We start from the raw sequence: 19663 nt of genomic DNA on the forward strand, positions 1-19663 counted from the left end.
GCTGTTCAGGAATTTGCAGGGTCAAATGGGCCTTTGACATATCCAGTGCCCAGGTCGATGATGGGTGGTCCATTTGGTTTTATTATTCTTCGACTTTTTCATAGTGGTTTGATTCAACTGAGTGGCTTGCTAGGCCATTTGAGAGGACAGTTGATAGTTGACCACATTGCTGTGGGTCTGGAATCACATGTAGGCCAGACAGGTTAAGGATGGCAGATTTCCTCCCCTAAAGGGCATTAGTGAACTAGATGTCTTTTTATAAACAACAATCCAGTACTTTCATGGTTGCCATTACTGAGACTAGCTTTTTTAATTCCAGATTTATTTGATGAATTAAATTGAAATTTGCCAGCTGACACGAGAGATTTGAACTCATGTCTTTGGACCATTAGTTCAGGCATCTAGATTACTAGCCCAATAATATAACCATTATGCTACCGTTCCTGAGTGAAGAAGTTTACCTGAATAGTCCTATTTAGCATGAATACTTATTAGTAAGCACACAGGAAATTAATTTAGTTCTGCTATGAAATATTGCAGAGGAAGCTAATTCCAGTGAAATTTTTTGCACTTGAGCTGCTCACCTCATTCCTTTGCTCCTGGGATATATCTCTGTGACTGACAGGATCAAGGGATATGGGGAGAAAGCGGGAACAAGGTACTGAATTAGACGATCAGCCATGATCTTTTTTGAATGGCGGAGCAGGCCCAAAGGGCCGAATGGCCTACTCCTGCTCCGACTTTCTATGTTTCTATGATTCATTAAATAAATAGCAGAGATAGTTTCCAGACACACACCATGCATTGCTGAGGTCATACATGTTGGCCTACACTGAAGTATTTTAACATGTGAGCTTCATTAGCTTCTACCTATAAATTAAGATATTAATCATTTTGTAGAAAATCTGGAGCTTTGCAGCTCAAAGTTAAATGTATGCTAGTGGAGTCTTATGGTGGTGCTTACAGTAGGTCAGAGAATATGCAGCTGTTTGGGATAGGAAGATTGTACTCTACCTACAACATGTGAACAGTACTGGACAGGAAAGACCCTCTGGTGCAACCAGCCTGTCCCACACAATTATGAAGCCTTGTGCATCAAAATAGATGCATTCCCCTGCTCCACCCAAAACCACTTCATCTTCAGGCAGAGGTGAAAAATCCTTTATACGTCTGCTGTTGAAGTGTAGCCCTAATTATTGCCGTATATTGCACATCAGGTGTGAATGGTTAGTGCGTACATGGCTGTGAAACAAGACTGCACAGCCTGGCCTTGTTCTGGCTGGATGGAGAGTCTGCTGCACTTTAAGTATTCCTTTTGTGAATTTGAGAAAAGTGTATTCCAGGAGTCAATACTGGATGCACTTTTGTTTGTAATATGTGGATGAACGCATGGGAAAGGCTTCTACTGCTATGTCCAGACAGGCCCAGAGAGTGTGGGAAAATGGCGCATTGACACGGAACACAAAAGTCCGAGTGTATCAAGCCTGTGTCCTCAGTACCTTGCTCTATGGCAACGAGACCTGGACAACGTATGTCAGCCAAGAGCAACATCTCAATTCATTCCATCTTCGCTGCCTCCGGAGAATACTTGGCATCAGGTGGCAGGACCGTATCTCCAACACAGAAGTCCTTGAGGCGGCCAACATCCCCAGCTTATACACACTACTGAGTCAGCGGCGCTTGAGATGGCTTGGCCATGTGAGCCACATGGAAGATGACATGATCCCCAAAGACACATTGTACAGCGAGCTCGCCACTGGTATCAGACCCACCGGCCGACCATGTCTCCGCTTTAAAGACATCTGCAAACGCGACATGAAGTCCTGTGACATTGATCACAAGTTGTGGGAGTCAGTTGCCAGCGTTCGCCAGAGCTGGCGGGCAGCCATAAAGGCAGGGCTAAAGTGTGGCGAGTCGAAGAGACTTAGCAGTTGGCAGGAAAAAAGACAGAAGCGCAAGGGGAGAGCCAACTGTGTAACAGCCCCGACAAACAGATTTTTCTGCAGCACCTGTGGAAGAGCCTGTCACTCTAGAATTGGTCTTTAAAGCCACTCCAGGCGCTGCTCCACAAACCACTGACCACCTCCAGGCACTTACCCATTGTCTCTCGAGATAAGGAGGCCAAGGAAGAAGATGTGGGTGATATAGATTTGGGCTTGGAGTAGGTTGGAGGTGAACAATATCTAAATTTGCTGACAACACGTAAGTGGGGAGTTTGGCTAACAGCGTGAAGGACCATGGTAGACTTCAGGAGGACACAGACGGGTTAGTGGAATGAGTAGATTGGCAGCAGATCCAACCTAATGCAAAGTCTTGAGCTAAATGATTTTGGAAAGAAAAACAAGAAACTGGTGCTACTTTGCTTTAAAAGTCCATCCCTCTATTTAACAATGGGATTGGCCTTTTAATCTACTTGAATTGGCACTTTCAGAGAATTATATATCTGAATCCGTAGGTTTCTTGTTTTTCTTCCCAAAATCATTTACCTCAGGACTTTGCGTTAGGTTGGATCTGCTGCCAATCTACTCGTTCCACTAATCTGTCTGTGTCCTGTTAGTATACTTCACACGTGAAAGTAGGCTTTTCCTGCATGGTGGAATTCCATATTTTGTTTAGTTGCATTTTGTTGGCTTCATTGTCTCAGAGTCATTTTATGCCTCATCCTCTCAGTAACTACATCCATGTAAAATTTGTCAGGTATTTATTTCTAGAAGTTATTTTATGGATTGAGCTTCTTGCAGAGAATGTCCAGCAGAGAAACAGACCATTCAGCTGAACTGGTCGATGCAGATGTTTATGCTCCACGTGAGCCTCCTCTCACCGTACATTTTCAGCAATGTTTCTGGAGTGTTGCAGAGCTTAAGGAAGTTACAGAGATAGGAAAGAGCAAGGCCGTGGAGGGAATTAAACACAAGGATGAAAATTTTCATTTGATTCTTTTGTTTAAGCAAGCAGACCTTTATTGGTACCTGAAGTGCTGTAACCTGCAAGATTACGGACCAAGTGCTGGAAGCTGGGATTAGATTGGGCAGCTAGTTTTTTCAGCCGGCGCAGGCACAATAGGCTAAATGACCTCTTTCTGTGCCATAACTTTTGTGTGGTTCTAGGTGTTGGTGGACTGGGAGCCAATATAGGTCAGTGAGTACAAGGGTGATGGGTGAATGAGTCTTGGTGAAAGTTAGGATACAGACAGCAGAGTTTTGGATGAGGCCAAGGTTGTGGAGAGCATTGGAATAATCAAGCCTGGAGGGGTACCAAAAGCATGGATGAGCATCAGCAGCAGATGAACCGAGGCAGGAGTGAAGACAGATTATATTATGCAGGTGGAAGTAAGCAGTTTAAAGCTCAATCCACAGCTACCATCTGTGTTTTTTTTTTACCAGATATTTCCTTACACATGTTTGTGGGCAAAAATCAGCGTGGGATTTTAAACTGCCCACGCTGCTGAGTATCACCATATAAAACTCCATGACAAAATGGTACTGCAATGTGAACTGGATTAAGTGACTTCTCTTCTCCAAAGTCAGTAGCAAATTTGATGCAGAACAAAAGGGTTGCCTTCTCCCTTTTTCTTTCCTGGCCAAATTCTTTTGTTTATGCAAGCAGACTTTTATCGGTACTGCTGGGATTGGCATTGCTACACTGAGAGCAGCTTTTAATAGGGAGAATTGTGGTGCCAGTATTTTACAGAAATTATGCAAGGAAATGTTCATGCACTTTAAGGGAAGTACTACAGAACTTCTGTATTTATCTTAAAATCCTAAAAATTATTTATCATTATATAGCAGAAAAGCAGTTAATTAACCACAAATGTTCAATATACATTTTTGTTTCAGTATGAAGGATTTAAATTATATCAGTAAATTTGGCATTTATGAGTAAAAGTTCCTCTCATTTAGAAAACATAGAAAAATAGGCCATTCGGCCCTTCGAGCCTGCTCCGCCATTCAATCTGATCATCCATACTCAGTAACCTATTCCCGCTTTCTCTCTGTATCTCTTGATCCCTTTAGCCCTAAGAACTATATTTAACTCTTTCTTGAATATATTTTTTTGATTTGGCCTCAACTGCTTTCTGTGGTAGAGGATTCCACAGGTTCACCACTCTCTGGGTGAAGAAATCCCTCCTTATCTCAGACCTAAATGGCTTACCCATTATCCTTAGACTGTGACTCCTGGTCCTGAACTCCCCCACCATCGGGAACATCCTCCCTACATCTAGTCTGTCCAGTCCTGTTAGAATTTTGTAGGTTTCTATGAGATCCCCTCTCATTCTTCTAAACCCTAGTGAATACATGCCTAATTGACCCAATTTCTCTTCATGTCAGTCCTGCCATCCCAGGAATCAGTCTGGTGAACCTTCGCTGCACTCCCTCCATAACAAGAACATCCTTCCTCAGATAAGGAGACCAAAACTACACACAATACTCCAGATGTGGTCTCACCAAGACCTTGTATAATTGCAGCAAGTCATGCTTGCTCCTGTACTCTTACTGTGAAGACCAACGTACCATCTGCCTTCTTAACTGCCTGCTGCACTTGCACGCTTACTCTCAGCGAATGGTGCACAAGGACACCCAGGTCTCGCTGCACCTCCCCCTTTCCCAATCTATCGCCGTTCAGATAATCTGCCTTTCTGTTTTTGCCACCAAAGTGAATAACCTCACACTTATCCACATTATACTGCATCTGCCATGTATTTGCCCACTGATTCAACCTGTCCAAATCACCCTGGAGCTTCTCTGCATCCTCCTCACAGCTCACACTCCCACCCAGCTTGGTGTTGTCTGCAAACTTGGATATATTACATTTAATACCCTCATCTATATCATTAATATATATTGTGAATAGCTGGGGTCTTAGCACTGATCCCTGCGGTACCCCACTAGTCACTGCCTGCCACTCAGAAAAAGACCCTTTATTCCTATTTTCCAGGCTAACCTTTAACAACTTTTCATCCAATCCCATTTTTTTTACTAAAAGTCGATTCAACAGACTATTCTAGCAAAAACAATAACATGGCACAAAAATGACAAAAGGCTTTTGAAGATAATCTTGCCCTTTGGTGCTTTGATTTATAGATTTATTGCTGTTTATGTTTGTGGTAGGAATGCGCAACATAGCATGTAAGTAGCCTAGGGGTTACTGAGCCACCAAGATACTAGGACAGCTTCCACTGGATTAACCAACAAAAATAAATTCTCCTCTTTGAGGTAAAGAGACAGCTGTTTAACAGTTCCGTGTACCCCTGGTGAGAAGCCAGTGCACCCCTTAGGTCCTGTATTTGTTAGTTAAAGCACTGTGAGTTTTAGTGCTGGTCAAGCAGGAGTCAAACAAGATATTTTCACTCAATTTATGAAAGAAGATGAAATTTAAACGTAACTGCAATTCTATTATGGCACATATAGAATATGGACCACCCTCCCTCCATTTGCTGAACATGACACATGCCAACTATAGATTTGTAACATTTTTTTTACATCAATAGAAACATTTTTCCAAGGCTACATGTATGCATTCCTAAATAAATCAGAGAAATATTGCTAGATTTATTCAAAACAGGCACATTTATCTGTGTGTGCCTCATCCCTTTATGACCTGATGTTTTCATCGGATCATTCTTTAATCACTTGCTCACGGCACAATTTCTGATGATCACATGTAACAACTGCTTTATTTTCATATTTAGAATATCTATAAACTTTTCAGGATTAATTCTTTTACTTGATTGTAGAAGACTCCAGAATGCTTGTAAAGCAGCAGGTTGTGGCAAAAAAAAAATCAGTGTTTTAAAGGAGGAGTACTTCTAGAAAACAAATCTTGTATCTTTAGTGCTCGCCTCAGCCTTCAGAAATTAGTCCAAATCGAAGGATTCCATAAAGATACTTTCACAAATTACAAGAGAATTTATTAATGAAGAAAGGCTAGGAATACCAACAAGTCGTACATGCTGATTTTGTTGGAATACGAGTTACTGATATTACTTGAAAATTTCAAACCATTTGAATTTGTCTATTTTATTTATACACTTATTGCCTTGCTTTCAACTACAAAGGTAACAGAGCAAAAAAAACTCGGGAAAAGGAAAATATTTTCTTTACAAGCAAGGTTTCATCATTTAATTAGACTTGAAGCTGCAATAAAAGCCAGTTTAATTGCATAACTATTGCCAACAAAAACAGCAGTTGCTCAGCATGTTTATCGAACTCTGAGGTAATTGCAGTTTTCATCTTTGCTTATTATAGTGGTTGTTAGCCCTCAAATACTTCACAATTGAAGATACATACACACCAAACCAACAATTTAATGTCACTGTAATTATTATTATTACTCTGTTCAATCGCCACTGGTTTCATCCCCCTCTCTGGCTAGTGTCTCAGGAAGATATATTGGCTTTGGAGGGGGGGTGCATTGCAGATTGTTTTTATTCATTCATGGGAGGTGGGCGTCACTGGCTTTGCCAGCATTTATTGCCCATCCCTAATTGCCCTTGAGAAGGTGGTGATGAGCTGCCCTCTTGAATCGCTGCAGTCCATGTGAGGTAGGTACACCCGCAGTGCTGTTAGGAACGGAGTTCCAGGATTTTGACCCAATTCACCAAAATGATAGTGGGGCTTGGAGGGGGTTAAATTATGAAGGCAGGTTGCATAAATCTGGCTTGTATTTCCTTTAGTATAGAAGGTTGAATGATCTGATGAAGGTGTTTAAAATGTTAAATGGATTGATAGGGTAGATACAGAGAAACTATTTCCTCCAGTGAATCAGGAATGAGAGGGCATAAAATCATACCTCACAGAAGGACACCATTCAGCCCATCATATTTGTGCCAGCTCTTTGAAAGAGCTATCCAATTAGTCCCAGTCCCCTGTCCTTTCCCCATAGCCCGACAAATTTGACTTCATATTATTAGAGCTAGGCTATTTAAGAGGGAAATCAGGAATTACTTTCACATGAAGTATAGTAGGAATCTGGAATTATCTTCCAAAGGCTGCGAATTCTGGGACAATTGGAGACTGAGGTCAAAAGATTTTTGTTATTAGTTAAGTATATCTAAGAATACTGGAGCTAATGCAGATAAATGGAGTTGAGATGCAGATTAACCATGATCTAATTGAATGGTAGAGCAGGCTGAAGGGGCTGAATGGTCTACTCCTGCCTGGTCTTATGCAACCACACTATTCGCAACCTCGTTGCCTATTTGATTCTGATCTGAGCTTCCAACTCCTGAACTTGTTCATCACAAAGATCATCTATGTCCACGTCCGAAACTTTGCCCATCTCCAGTCCTGCTTCAACTTATCTGCTGCAGAAACCCTTTCCTGCCCAGTCCCCCATCTTCCACCGTCCATATCGTAACTTGCACCAAATCCTGCTTAACCATTATGCCTGTGCTTGCTACATTGGCTTCCAGTCCTCCATCCCTTGATTTTAAAATTCTCATCCTCGTGTTCAAATCCCTCCATGGCCTGACCATCCCTATCTCTATAACCCCTTTCCAGTCTACAACCCTCTGAAAGCTCTGTATTCCTCCAAATCTGGCCACTTGTGCATCCCCCTCTCCCTTCACCCCACCTATGCCCTCAGCCATTTAAACTCTGAGCACTGGAATTCCCTCCATCAACTTCTCCAACTCTCTACCTCTGTCCTCCTTTTCTTTCTTTCTTTCTTTCTTTCTTTTGGGCCTCCTTATCTCGAGAGACAATGGATACGCGCCTGGAGGTGGTCAGTGGTTTGTGAAGCAGCGCCTGGAGTGGCTATAAAGGCCAATTCTGGAGTGACAGGCTCTTCCACAGGTGCTGCAGAGAAATTTGTTTGTCGGGGCTGTTGCACAGTTGGCTCTCCCCTTGCGCCTCTGTCTTTTTTCCTGCCAACTACTAAGTCTCTTCGACTCGCCACAATTTAGCCCTGTCTTTATGGCTGCCCGCCAGCTTTAAAACCCCCTTAAAACCTAACTCTTTAACCAAGCTTTTAGTCACTCATCCTAATATCTCTTTCTTTAGCTTAGTTTCAGTTTTTGTCTCGCTACAATCCTGTGAAGTGGCTTGGGGGTTTTCCTATATTGAGCTGCTATCTAAATGCAAGTAGTTTTTTAATATGCCCTCCAGATCTGGAACCTGCTTATTTTGGCAGCAGTGCTTTAAGTTTTTTTTTGATCAGCTGGCATTTTGGCAAGCCACCACCAAGCTTAAGAGCCTCTAAAGTGAACTACTGAGAAATCGAAATCCATATCATTTGGCTGATATGGAGTGTGTGCCCCACCACCTGCATATTTGCACAAACCCAGAGAACTTGTGTAAAGAGTGGAGAGAAGTAAAGCTATGTAACCTCAAATATACACTGGTACTACTGATGTTTAACCAGCAAGAAGTACACAGCTGACTAGCACAGAGATTGTTGTTGCTTTTCAGATACGACCATCCACCTGTTTGAGTTTAGTGGAGCAAGTCTAATAAATGACTGTCCACCTCCCAATGAGCCAGGGTGAGTTCCATTAATGAGCCAGATTTGGTCTATTGGTCATTAACAGCATCTGAGATTACTGCAGACCTACCTGGCTAGATGCCAAATTATTGATGTGGCCTAACAAGATCTACTCATTTCTTGTAAGGCCTCTTAGTGCCAACTTAACCCTTTTGCTCGCCTTGTCACCTCCCCCCCCAACCACCACCCCAGGAGAGTTGTCACTTATTAGTTTTTAGACAATTGACAAGCATAGGTTTGAGCTCTTCCTAGATGGATATCAAACAAAGTACTGAAAGCTATTAAAGATCACAAATCGACAAAAAGCTTGAGTGCATTGCAATCATCTTCCTGCTCACTGTATGAACATACAAAATACCCCCTTTGGACAGTAGTTATACCAGTTGGAAATGTGAAGCTTCAGCAACAATGACTTACCTTTCTGTAAACTAATCAGGTTAGCAGCAATGTCTGGATAATTGAGTGCTTGTTCACATAGCCAGCCTCAAGGTAGTACTTTCCAGCAGCTGTCTTCTCGAGCCTCAGTGTTTCCACATATGTTTGCCTTCAACACGGTGGAAGGATCCATAGAGGGTAGCTTGCAATGTGCTTGCATTTAAGGTAGAAAACATCTATTGATTCTTATACAGAGGAGGGAGAAAAATAAATGGGAAGAGGTAAAGACATAGACGCAACTGAACCCCAGGCGTTGCTTTCAAGTCTTGGCAGGTCTGCCCCCACCACCAAATAATAATATTTCTGTAAGGTGTACAACCAAACTAATGACCTTAAAGCACTAGTATATGCTCCTATAAGTACTGAGATAAAAGTGTACAACGGCATCACAAAATATGTATGTGTGCTTTTTTTTTCCAGAATGAAACCTTTAAAAACTCAGTGATTGTGTCCATGATGTTATCTACTTAAAAGGGACTTTGTAAATTTACAATGAAAAGGAGACATTCCTCATGCAGTTCCTATTTTAACAGAATTTTTCATGGCTATATACACTGATCAAAAGACATTCATCTCTTTAGCAGGAAACAGCCCTCAAGACAGCCCAAGAAATTTCTCTCCCAGTGCCTCAGCTCATTTTTCCTTCGCTCGAAGGTGAGTAGAAGCAAAATCTTCACAAACAAGTAATATCTTAGACATTAATGCTGCATGTGGACATAGCATTTTAATATCTTAAAGAAATGTATTAAAAACACATTTTTGGATGATTTTTAGATTATTCTAGTTATAAAAATCCATTTTGGCCCTCCCAGGTGACTAGATATGTAATCAAATACCAAAAAGTAATGTAGAGTTTTCTTAGTTAAAACAGAAACAGTTCACTGTGACATTGTTGACATCTGATTGATTGTATTGCGATGCCAATTTATAAGAGATGAATTGATCTGTATACAATTCAAACTTTGAAGAACATGGCCTTATCAGTTTATTGGAATTGGTGGCCATTCTGGAGTCTTGTAGGAAGAGTACCGACTGGAAAAGGGTTTTATTCTGATTTTGTCAGTCATCATATTAAGATATGTTTGAATGTCTTAAAAGTGTACATTTTGCCTTTGTTTTTCTGCCTCTAAACTACCTGGTGATATCCTTCAGTCATGGCCACAGAACTGACAGGTAATCTAGCATGGGAGTGGTTTATAAAAATGTTTGCAACATGCTACTCACTTATCAAAGCAATTTTCATCTGTTTTGTCATAACTTTTATCTTTTGCCTGTTTTTATCTTTGCTATGAAACTTAACATTTGCTTTTTTTTTGGACAGAGAAATTTTTTGGAGGGTGAGAGGAGGGTTGGGGTTTAAGTACATATTTTATATAGCTGAATATTGTATTTTTAGTTTTTCAAAGTACACCCATATAACTTGAGATTTAGCCACTGTAGTTGGAAGTTACATGTTTCATGAACAGACTTTAGCTTCTATCTGTAGTTCTAATTTTCCCTGTGCTGGGAATGTTTATTTTTCATATATAAAGCAGGTGCTCATTTATTCAAGGAAAGTCGTTAGAAGCTCTGCTAGGCTTCAGTCTGGGGAGGAGGTTTAAAATAAATTTGAGAATGAAATCCTTTGCACAGTGTGTAAAAGGGAAAGGTCAAGATTTTGGATGTGGGAAAAATATGTTCTAATTCTCAATAAGCTAATAATTTTTGTCCCTTTGCCCATTTTTACCCTTTTATTCTTCTTGCCTAGCCTAGGCCTGACTATCACATCTACTGACAGTAGCTGGTGGATTTGAGTGATGAGTAACTTTGAGATTTGAACCTTTCACCATCTGCTTAGGAGCCAGGTGGTATTCTGCCTTTGCTTTTAGCCCACTCAGTTTAAATTTTTTCCACTGATTGCCCATGTATTAAGGCCAGGGCCAGATTTTGCTCTTTAAATAACAGTGAGGCTAATGCTGTTCGTCGTTATTTATGTGCAAATGGTACAGCAGCTTCAGGCAAGGGGCGGGTGAGCTGTGAAATGCAAAAATGCACAAGTTGTTATCAGAGTTAAGCCACTAATCCACTCCATTAGCTTTGCTGTCTGCTTCAACGTTGAAATGCATTGAATGTCATGAAGTTGCTGTATTTGTGCAGCAAACGCATCATTAAATCATTTCAAGTTTAAGAAACTTTTAACAATGTAATGAGTGTTAATTACTGACAATTAACTGTTACAATTGTGGAGTCTCATTCCTTCTGGTTTTAATTGCTGGAGATTCTCAAATTGTTAAATATAACTTTTATGTATCTTTTTTCTTAATATAATCTTTCTTTCCCTCTCTATTTCTCTTTCTGTACCTGATTTGACATTGGGTTCACCCACTCTAGTTTACACTTCCTTCTCAGTCCTTGCACTATTTATATCTGTCTTTCAATCTGATTGGTTAGAGAAAGATACAGTTGCTTGCCCTGTTCTCTCAGATCCCAGATGCCTAGTTTCTATCACTGCAGTGTTATCAGCTCATGCTTTCAGCAACGTGCCACGTAAAAGTGTAAAAACATCAACTAATGGCAGATGCTGTTAGATGCCCTGCTATAGCAAAAGCTGGACCATAATCTTTGATGGAATCATTCTTAAATGTTTTTCTTTAAATTTCCCAATGTTCTAGATGCTGTCAGGAACAGTGTCCAATGATATAGTTTTCTGCATTATCACCAATTGTGTTGATTAAATTTTGCAGATAATTTCAATTCAGAAAATAAAACATTCTGAATTTTGAATTACTACATTACTAATTTACCTTATGGGTGCATTTACACTATGAGCTTATGCTATAGCTACAGCATCAGTCTAAAGTGAAACAGCTTCCCACCTCCACCATTGTTGTTGTCTCAGTGCACACACATCTCTTGTTAAATAAAGAAACAATAAAGGCGAATTGAAACCATCATTGTTTTGTGGATGTTCGAATTCAAATAGTCTTTAGTGCTGATTGTGAAATGACTTTTTAAATTATTTCAGGAGTGACGGGCGTCGATGGTCTTTGGCTTCCCTCCCATCATCTGGCTATGGCACGAATACTCCAAGCTCCACAGTGTCCGTAAGTTCCTTTTTACCTCGTCTTATCTCTAGCAGCAGCAGAACATAAAATCTCCAGTGAGCGGACAGAGGCCAACAATGATTTCATGCCTTAACTTGCTAAAAGCTAAACCTATTCATTGCATGCAAGCTAAAATAATACTAAGCATTCCAAGTGTTTGGGTGATACTTTGTTCTGGTGTGCTGGAATGTTGTGCTTACGTATATTCTGGCTTCTGATAAAGGATTTAGCAATTTTTAAGCGTCCCAAGCCTCAGTAAATAGTGACTTATTTTTGGAATCATTATCTCTTTTTTAAAATTATACCAACAACAGATCCATCCTGAAATGAATTTGGGTTGGAGGATTAAAAAAAATGAGACAGGGTAAAGTTGGCAATGTTCTTCAATACAAATTGGAGTAGATAGATTAAATGTTGAGAAGCTAGGCCTTGGGTTATTTAAAAAATATATAGATATAGATCAAAAGTATATAAACTGTAATTGATGCTCCCGAGCTGGTTAGGATAATTGTTCAGTGTAATCAGTTGAATAGTCAAGTAATTCTCATTAGTCTGGGCAAGGAGGTGGCAACTGAAAGATAAGCAAAGTAGCTAATAATGTATAATTAAGGTAATATTTAAATGGAAAATGAATAACTTTTTCCCAAACTCATTGGAGGCATTGACTCCTGTTAATCTGGGAAATGTTATTTGTTTGTCGCCTCTTCTGTGAAATTATATAGGATACTATCTGTAATAGCATAAATGGTTTATGATCTTTTTTTATAAAAAAAGAGGATTTTCTTACATTTTCTTACAGTTTGACATTCCATTAATTGATCTTTATTGGTCCGTTATGTAATTCCACCAGGATTTTGGGCACCTTCCATAATATCCAGCATCCTTTTATAGTAAGAGGAATCTATAAATTGATCTATAATCTTCTCCCTGTGTTATTTTTCTAGTCATCTTGTTCATCTCAGGAAAAGCTGCATCAGTTGCCGTACCAACCAACTCCAGATGAACTGCACTTCCTTTCCAAGCATTTCTGTAGTACAGATGCCATCGCCAATGATGAGAAACGCAGGCCCCCTTCAATGCGACCACGCTCCAGGAGTCTTAGGTTTGTAGTCTGCAGCTTAAGAGCTAAAATTTTAATATTAATAATGCAAAAAATCATTGTGAAAACAAGACTTTTTGCTAAAATTAGGGATGACTAGAATTTCAGTTCTCTCAAAAAAAAAATTAACGCTAAGCCTTAATATTGCATGGAGTACACAGCAGGATCTGCTAAAGGGATTTAATCACTGGAGTGAAAAAGCCAGTTTTATTAATTATTTCAGGTCTTTTAAACAGTTTCCAAATAATGGGCCAAAGAAGAATAATTCTGATCACAGTAGTGGAATATTTAGGATTTCTGTCTTAAATGTATTTTTCTGTATGACTTTTCAAAAAAATTCTTTCTTCTCCCCACCCTTCCCCACAATGAGGTATGAGGTATGGTTCTCAGAGTGCCAGACATCCTCTTGCTACATCATTTAAGTGGCCAGTATTCACGTGTGATCCATGATGGTGCCCCCAGACTACTCAAAGTATAAAAGTCAAGTTTAATTCTACCCCCACCCAATCCCCACAGAATGCAATTAGCCAAAACTCCCAGTTGACCTTCCTGGTCAATATGACTCGTCTACTCAATCAATAAATATAAAAGCAAAATACTGAGGATGCTGGAAATCTGAAATAAAAACAAGAAATGCTGGAACCACTCAGCAGGTTTGGCAGCATCTGTGGAAAGAGAAGCAGAGTTAACGTTTCAGTTCCGAAGAAGGGTCACTGACCCGAAACGTTAACTCTGCTTCTCTTTCCACAGATGCTGCCAGACCTGCTGAGTGGTTCCAATCAATAAATATGCTTTATCATATTCAGTAATTATTCATGACTGAATAATTAATTTTTAAAGCAACGTCAACTACTTTTAGGATTTGTCTGAAATTGGACAAACCTGGCTTTTATTGCCAGATTTAGATAGATTGTTAATATGGACTTGAGGACGGTGTCCTGTCTGGGCTTTCACTTCAGCTCCAGCAATCCCTGCTGCCTGTTCTCTGGTTTCAGTGTTGCTATTTACTTAGCGATTTTGAGGAACTTGATGAATTACAGAACCCCTCAGTTTCTTTGGGGGAGAAGGCTGAGAATATATTCCCTTTCGATGCTTATGCTTAAGCACAATTTTTATTTCTAGCTAATGCCTAAGTTTTGGGTGTGATGACTATCCTAAAGGTTCAGATTGTAACTTAATGCTGATTTAACAAGTTTCTCACATCCATTAGCTTCTGTGGGTTTCCTTATCATCCCCTCTATGATTAAGCACAGATTTGATTGTTTTGGTCAGCACTAATCAGAATACCTGAGAGAGTCACAAAAATGAATCCAAAAATAGATATCTAGGATAGAACAGAAAAGAGCAACAAACATTGAAATCTAACCCAGTAGTGATTGCCAAGAGTGGGACTGCTCTGAAAGTGGGGGCTGGATTTTACCAGCCCTCTGGGGATGGGCTGGGTGATGGGGAGGCCTGTTAAAATGGCGAGATATGGCAGGGAGCAGAGTGCCCATCGTTTTCCACTGTCATGCCATTTTACCAGTGACAGGGAAGGTGGAGGATGGCCCTCCCGTCCAGAGGTCAATTGAGCCAGTTGAGTGGCTAACTAAAGGCCTCTTCCCATCGCCGTTGGCATTTGACCTGATGAGCCCTCCACCACATGGAGAGACCATCTGGTAAACCTTGCAACCTCCCTCTGGGCTCGGGAGGGGCAAGGGGCCTTCTTATTCGGGCATCTGGGGCCCCCTGGTGGCAATGGCTTCCCCATGGCAACACCCTCGCCAACCCACCCTCCCTTACCGAGGTCTGCCTGACTAGCCCCAGCATCCCTGACTCCAGTTACCTGGTTGGGAGGGTGGCCTGCTTCCATGGTGTCCTTTCTTCCAGGCGCAGTCCCAGCAGTGGCCACCACTCCTGGTGGCGCTGCTGAGCTGCAGGCCCTCTGATTGGCCGACAGTTTCTGGAGGTTGGGCGCCTATCCTTTAAAGCCCTGATGGCAACTAATTAGTTGCCAGACAGCTGAAAAATGCAGCCGGGGGTCCCACAAATGGCCGAGGCGGGGTTACCCCCAGCTTTCATGCCCTTTGTCAGGGCCTCTGCCGTGCCAATAATATTCCGGCCTAGGAGTCTATATTCTCTCAGGAACAAACTTAGAGATCCTTTAAATGGATATTATATGCCTGTTCTAGAATAGAGAACTCGCAAAACAATCGGAAGAAGCTAGATCTTCCTGGGCGCCATGTTGCAATTTAACAGTGACTGGGCACTAATTTCCCTTGATTTGGTCTAATCAGTAAGGATAAATTCTGACTCCCTTTGAAGCTCATGGTCTCCATAAATTTATTTCATAAATGTGCTTTTGAACTTATTTTATGCCTTAAGTTCGTTTTGTTTTGCGTATTGGTCTTAAATTCATTCAGGGCAAGCGGCAATTTGGAAATATCTTGAGTTCTGAACAGGCAGTTTAGTTAGAGGGCTGACATAGAAAACCTTTGACCCCAAGGCTACATATACTGCAGTTGATACTAATGATTCCAAATTGGCCCAGGAGTTCTTGGTCATCACCTTTGCTCTAGCTGGCACATGTTGACTGGAAACAGAAAGCTGGCATAGTTTCAGATCCTCTGTGTCTGGAAAAGTCTTGGCTGAAATTCCAGCTCAGTCTGAAACTCCCAGACTACACAGAGCTGTAATTAGCTCTGGAAAATCCTTGGACAAGAATGCCTTCTGTCTCATCCCATTAAAAATGTTTTTTCCATGAAAGATTTGTCTTTGGGTTGGCAGCTGTTAAGTAATTAATATTCACTGATATTTTGACTTCAGCCTGGTATGAGGCTTGGTTCTGGGCTTTGTGCTTTGCACTGACCTCATCATTCACACCATCTATCTCTCTTGTTTGCACTATAGTGTGTTCTATTTAAGGTCCACTCAGTTGTGGACCAGATGGACCTTAAAATAAAGTGTCAGTTGTTCCTTTAGAACTAGGCAATACATCTTTAGTTGGATTTACAGATCTGTTGGAGTTTATTTAGCATAAAGTACAATTCCCCATTCCCTTGTTATGGAAAATCTATAGGAGAGCACTAACTGGTATCGAGATTTCCAAAAAAAACCCTGAAAGAATAGTTATTTTATTTGATTCTCAAATTTTGGTGTGCTTTTTTTTTGCCAGTGCCACCTTGTGACCTTAAATGTAATTGGGGTAGAGTTTCAGCTTTGACGGTTCTGGTGTTAAAATGCCCCTGTTTTGAAAAGTGTTTCCATACTCCTCCCTGGGTTTCTGCTCAAATTCATTTGCATATCACCAAATGCAAAATCTGGCACAACTGGGCAGTATCTTTAAAACATCATTTTTTAAAAAAAATTGTTGCTTTAAAATCCATTCCTCGATATGCTTGAGTGGTAACATGATAAAGTTTGATGAATGAAGCTGAAAATGGGCTTATCAAAAAATAAGCATTTTAAATTGGTGTCAATCCAGAACCTGTGTGTAATCCAATTTTAAATTTCTGAAAATGACTTAAAAAAAAAGAACTATTCTGGAGTTACATTGGGCTAGAGTAGTCAGTTCCTCAGTGAATTAAAAAGACAAATTTCATTCAGAACGTTTCAAAATGTTCTTAGTAGTGTCCTTATGCCCAAAACAACCAGCTTAATTTTTGGAGCCTCCTCAAGGCCTGCAAATGATACAATTAGCATAAACACCCAATGATAATTAATTCACCTTGGGCCATGTCCAGTTTTGTTGGCAGGACCTGCTTCCAGTTTTAAAGCAACTGCAAAAGGTCATGGAAACTCGAGCTGCACGAACACAATTTGTTCTTAAAATTCTGTTATCTTTTGCGCCAGTTACGCCACAATGTAAAAGCCACGTCAATCAAACAGAATTCCAGGCCCTAATGTTCAAACAGTTACAGAGTACTCCGTTTCTGCACATCACTTCAGTCAAATGAGCTTGGTGCTTTTGCACCAAATCCATCATAATTTACTTCGCACCAGAGGAGGCTACTCTTAGACCCATCTAGACTGCATCTAAAGATATTTTCAAAATTTGAAGTATTTTTGGAGAACAGATGGAGCTTTTAGAATGTGCTTGAACTTAAAGGTGATGTGAACCTTACTGCAAATATGTCTTGGTATGTTTACAGTATACTATTAATGACTATGGAATAAATATATTGTTAAATGTGTTTCAATGTAATTTTTGTATTTCAGATATTCTGTAATTTTATATACCTTAATACTTTTTAACAAATAATTAAAACACAAATTCAGTGTGTGCATGGCATAAAAGCCCATTGTGTGTCATTCAATAAAAGCTGATGATAAAGAATTTGGAGCAAAATGGATTAGTACAGCTGAAGCACTATTGAAAGAACCATATTCTCTACTTTAAATGCTATGTTCATGCAAATAGTCCTTTCATGTTAGAATGTTTTGAAGTGTGTAGACAATTAAATAATAGCGAATAAACCTGCATACATTTGAAATGGCTTTAGATAATGTTTGCACTTAAGAAGAGTACAGACAAGCCATTCTAACTTTAAAAGCTCCATGAAAAGTACTTTTATGTAGGTGTGATTGTATTGTAGGAACGTTGTTGGGTTCAGAGCATTTGAAGTTTGGTCTGATTTAGAACTGATATTTGGTCTGTGCTTGAATGATCTGGAAGGGCAAGGTCTGCAGAATAGTTTAGGTAAATGATACCATAATTGCCACCCTGTTTGGAGGTTATCATCGAGGAATCTCGAGAAAAATGATTAAATCTTAGTGAATAAAGTGGCAATTGCTTATAAAATATTGTTTGTCTTGTTCGTAGCCCTGGACGTTCTCCAGCCTGCTGTGATAACGAGATAATCATGATGAACCATGTCTACAAAGAGCGATTTCCAAAGGCAAGATTGTTTACAGCTGATATAGTTCAATCTATAGTAAATTGGCAACCGCAGAGTATTGTCACACATTTCTACAATAGAAATTGGTACAGATTTCAAACTTTTATTTTTAACCCTTCAAAAGCAGTAAACATGTTTGCGGGGTAGTTGAGTGTATTCAGCAGCTGCTGCCTTGGTTTGTTGTGCAAAAATGCATTCCTTCACCAAATCTGGACTTTTCATTGGCTGAAAAACTGGATTACGAAACTTGCTCCCAATTCAAAATGGACTGTAGGAAGCTAAAGAAAACCGTGAATTAAAGATTTAAAATGTAATTTTCAAGGGGGGAAAGTCATGTGAAGAGAGGTTAGGCTAGATTGTCTACAACAGAAGTAAAATCACAGTTAAAATTAAATCAAAACATAGGGAATAGGGCGGGGGACCTAAAAGGACCGTAGACGTAGGTACAATTCAAGTTTTTTTAAATTATCAGTATTTCAGTTCACTGGAGGTGCTCTCACAATAAATGGACATTCCTAATCTTTAAGAAGCCTTATTCCTGTAATTTTAGTACTTTTATAATAACAGGGCATAAAATCAAATTATAACTGTCCACCCCTTTGTAAAAGAAATGTCCCTCCCAGGATCTGTTGGCCATCTTAAAAAAAAAGTAGTTACTGAGTGCAATCTTTCATACCTATTCCAAAATGCGTATGATTAGCGTTTTTTCATCAGTCTTCAGAGGGGAAATACTTTTGGTGACATGCACTTTGAAGCTATAACTTCTCTTGTATAGAGGGTGCAGTATGAGGAGCCATTGAACATGATTTATGGCCCATAAGTGACTGACCTGATGGAACACTTCACAAACTAATGAGTGTCAATAAATTTTGTTTCAGTGCCATGAGTGGCCTGTAAATCAAATATGCAGTCTATAAATAAGCCATTCTAGAATAACCAATATTGTTAGCTTGAGTAAAATTATTTTTAAATGTATAATCATTGTAAAATAAGTTTTTAGCAATGCAGTTTCAAAAGGAAAGTCCTGAAATACTCTGTTAAATATTATAAACCTGAAAATCAGTGTTTCTGGATTTTACATCTGATCAGCAATATTTCAGAACTTTCTATTTTGTCGGGGTTTATTTAATACTTAGCACATTAACCAAGTTGTTTTAATCCTTAGGCCACAGCCCAGATGGAAGAGAGGCTGCAGGACATTATCACCAGCTATTCTCCTGACAATGTTCTTCCACTGGCAGATGGAGTCCTCAGTTTTGCACATCATCAGATCATTGAACTGGCACGAGATTGCCTGGATAAATCCCGACAGGGCCACATCACCTCCAGATACTTCTTTGAATTGCAGGAAAAATTAGAAAAGTTGTTGCAGGAAGTAGGTATTTCTAAGTGTTTATTTTGGTAATGGGATAACAACAAATGTGATTCTTTTGTGATGTGGAAACTATGTGGCTATGTCAGGTAGCAGTGTAAGATCTGAAGCTGGCAGTTAAACGGCTTGGATAAAATGAATAAACAAAAAGCCTTACTGCAGGTGAAGGTTTCAAAAGGTTTTTATTACCAGGTTATTGGAGGAATTTTGCATTGAAGTAGGCTGTTGAGCCATTATCAACATAGAATGGTTACAGCATAGGAGGCAACCATTTGGTATGTCATATCCATGCCGGCTCTCTGCAAGAGCAACACTC

The 19663-nt window shown here is 39.9% G+C and overlaps 1 protein-coding gene across 6 annotated transcripts in view; it reads left to right on the forward strand.

Annotated features, from left to right (window-relative positions):
• The window catches only part of mast4 (microtubule associated serine/threonine kinase family member 4), a 575541-nt gene that overhangs the window by 446011 nt on the left and 109867 nt on the right, over nt 1–19663 (forward strand). For 4 of the 6 annotated variants that reach the window (XM_068029433.1, XM_068029435.1, XM_068029437.1 and 1 more), the window contains 5 exons: nt 9498–9570; nt 11921–11999; nt 12944–13101; nt 17900–17975; nt 19141–19350. In XM_068029433.1, coding sequence (XP_067885534.1) covers nt 9498–9570; nt 11921–11999; nt 12944–13101; nt 17900–17975; nt 19141–19350 — 596 coding nt within the window. The remainder of the gene's footprint in view (nt 1–9497; nt 9571–11920; nt 12000–12943; nt 13102–17899; nt 17976–19140; nt 19351–19663) is intronic. The other 2 variants (XM_068029434.1, XM_068029436.1) reach the window with 1 other exon arrangement.

This window comes from Heterodontus francisci, chromosome 4 (genome assembly GCF_036365525.1).
Source record: "Heterodontus francisci isolate sHetFra1 chromosome 4, sHetFra1.hap1, whole genome shotgun sequence".
NCBI classification, from domain to species: Eukaryota; Metazoa; Chordata; class Chondrichthyes; order Heterodontiformes; family Heterodontidae; genus Heterodontus; species Heterodontus francisci.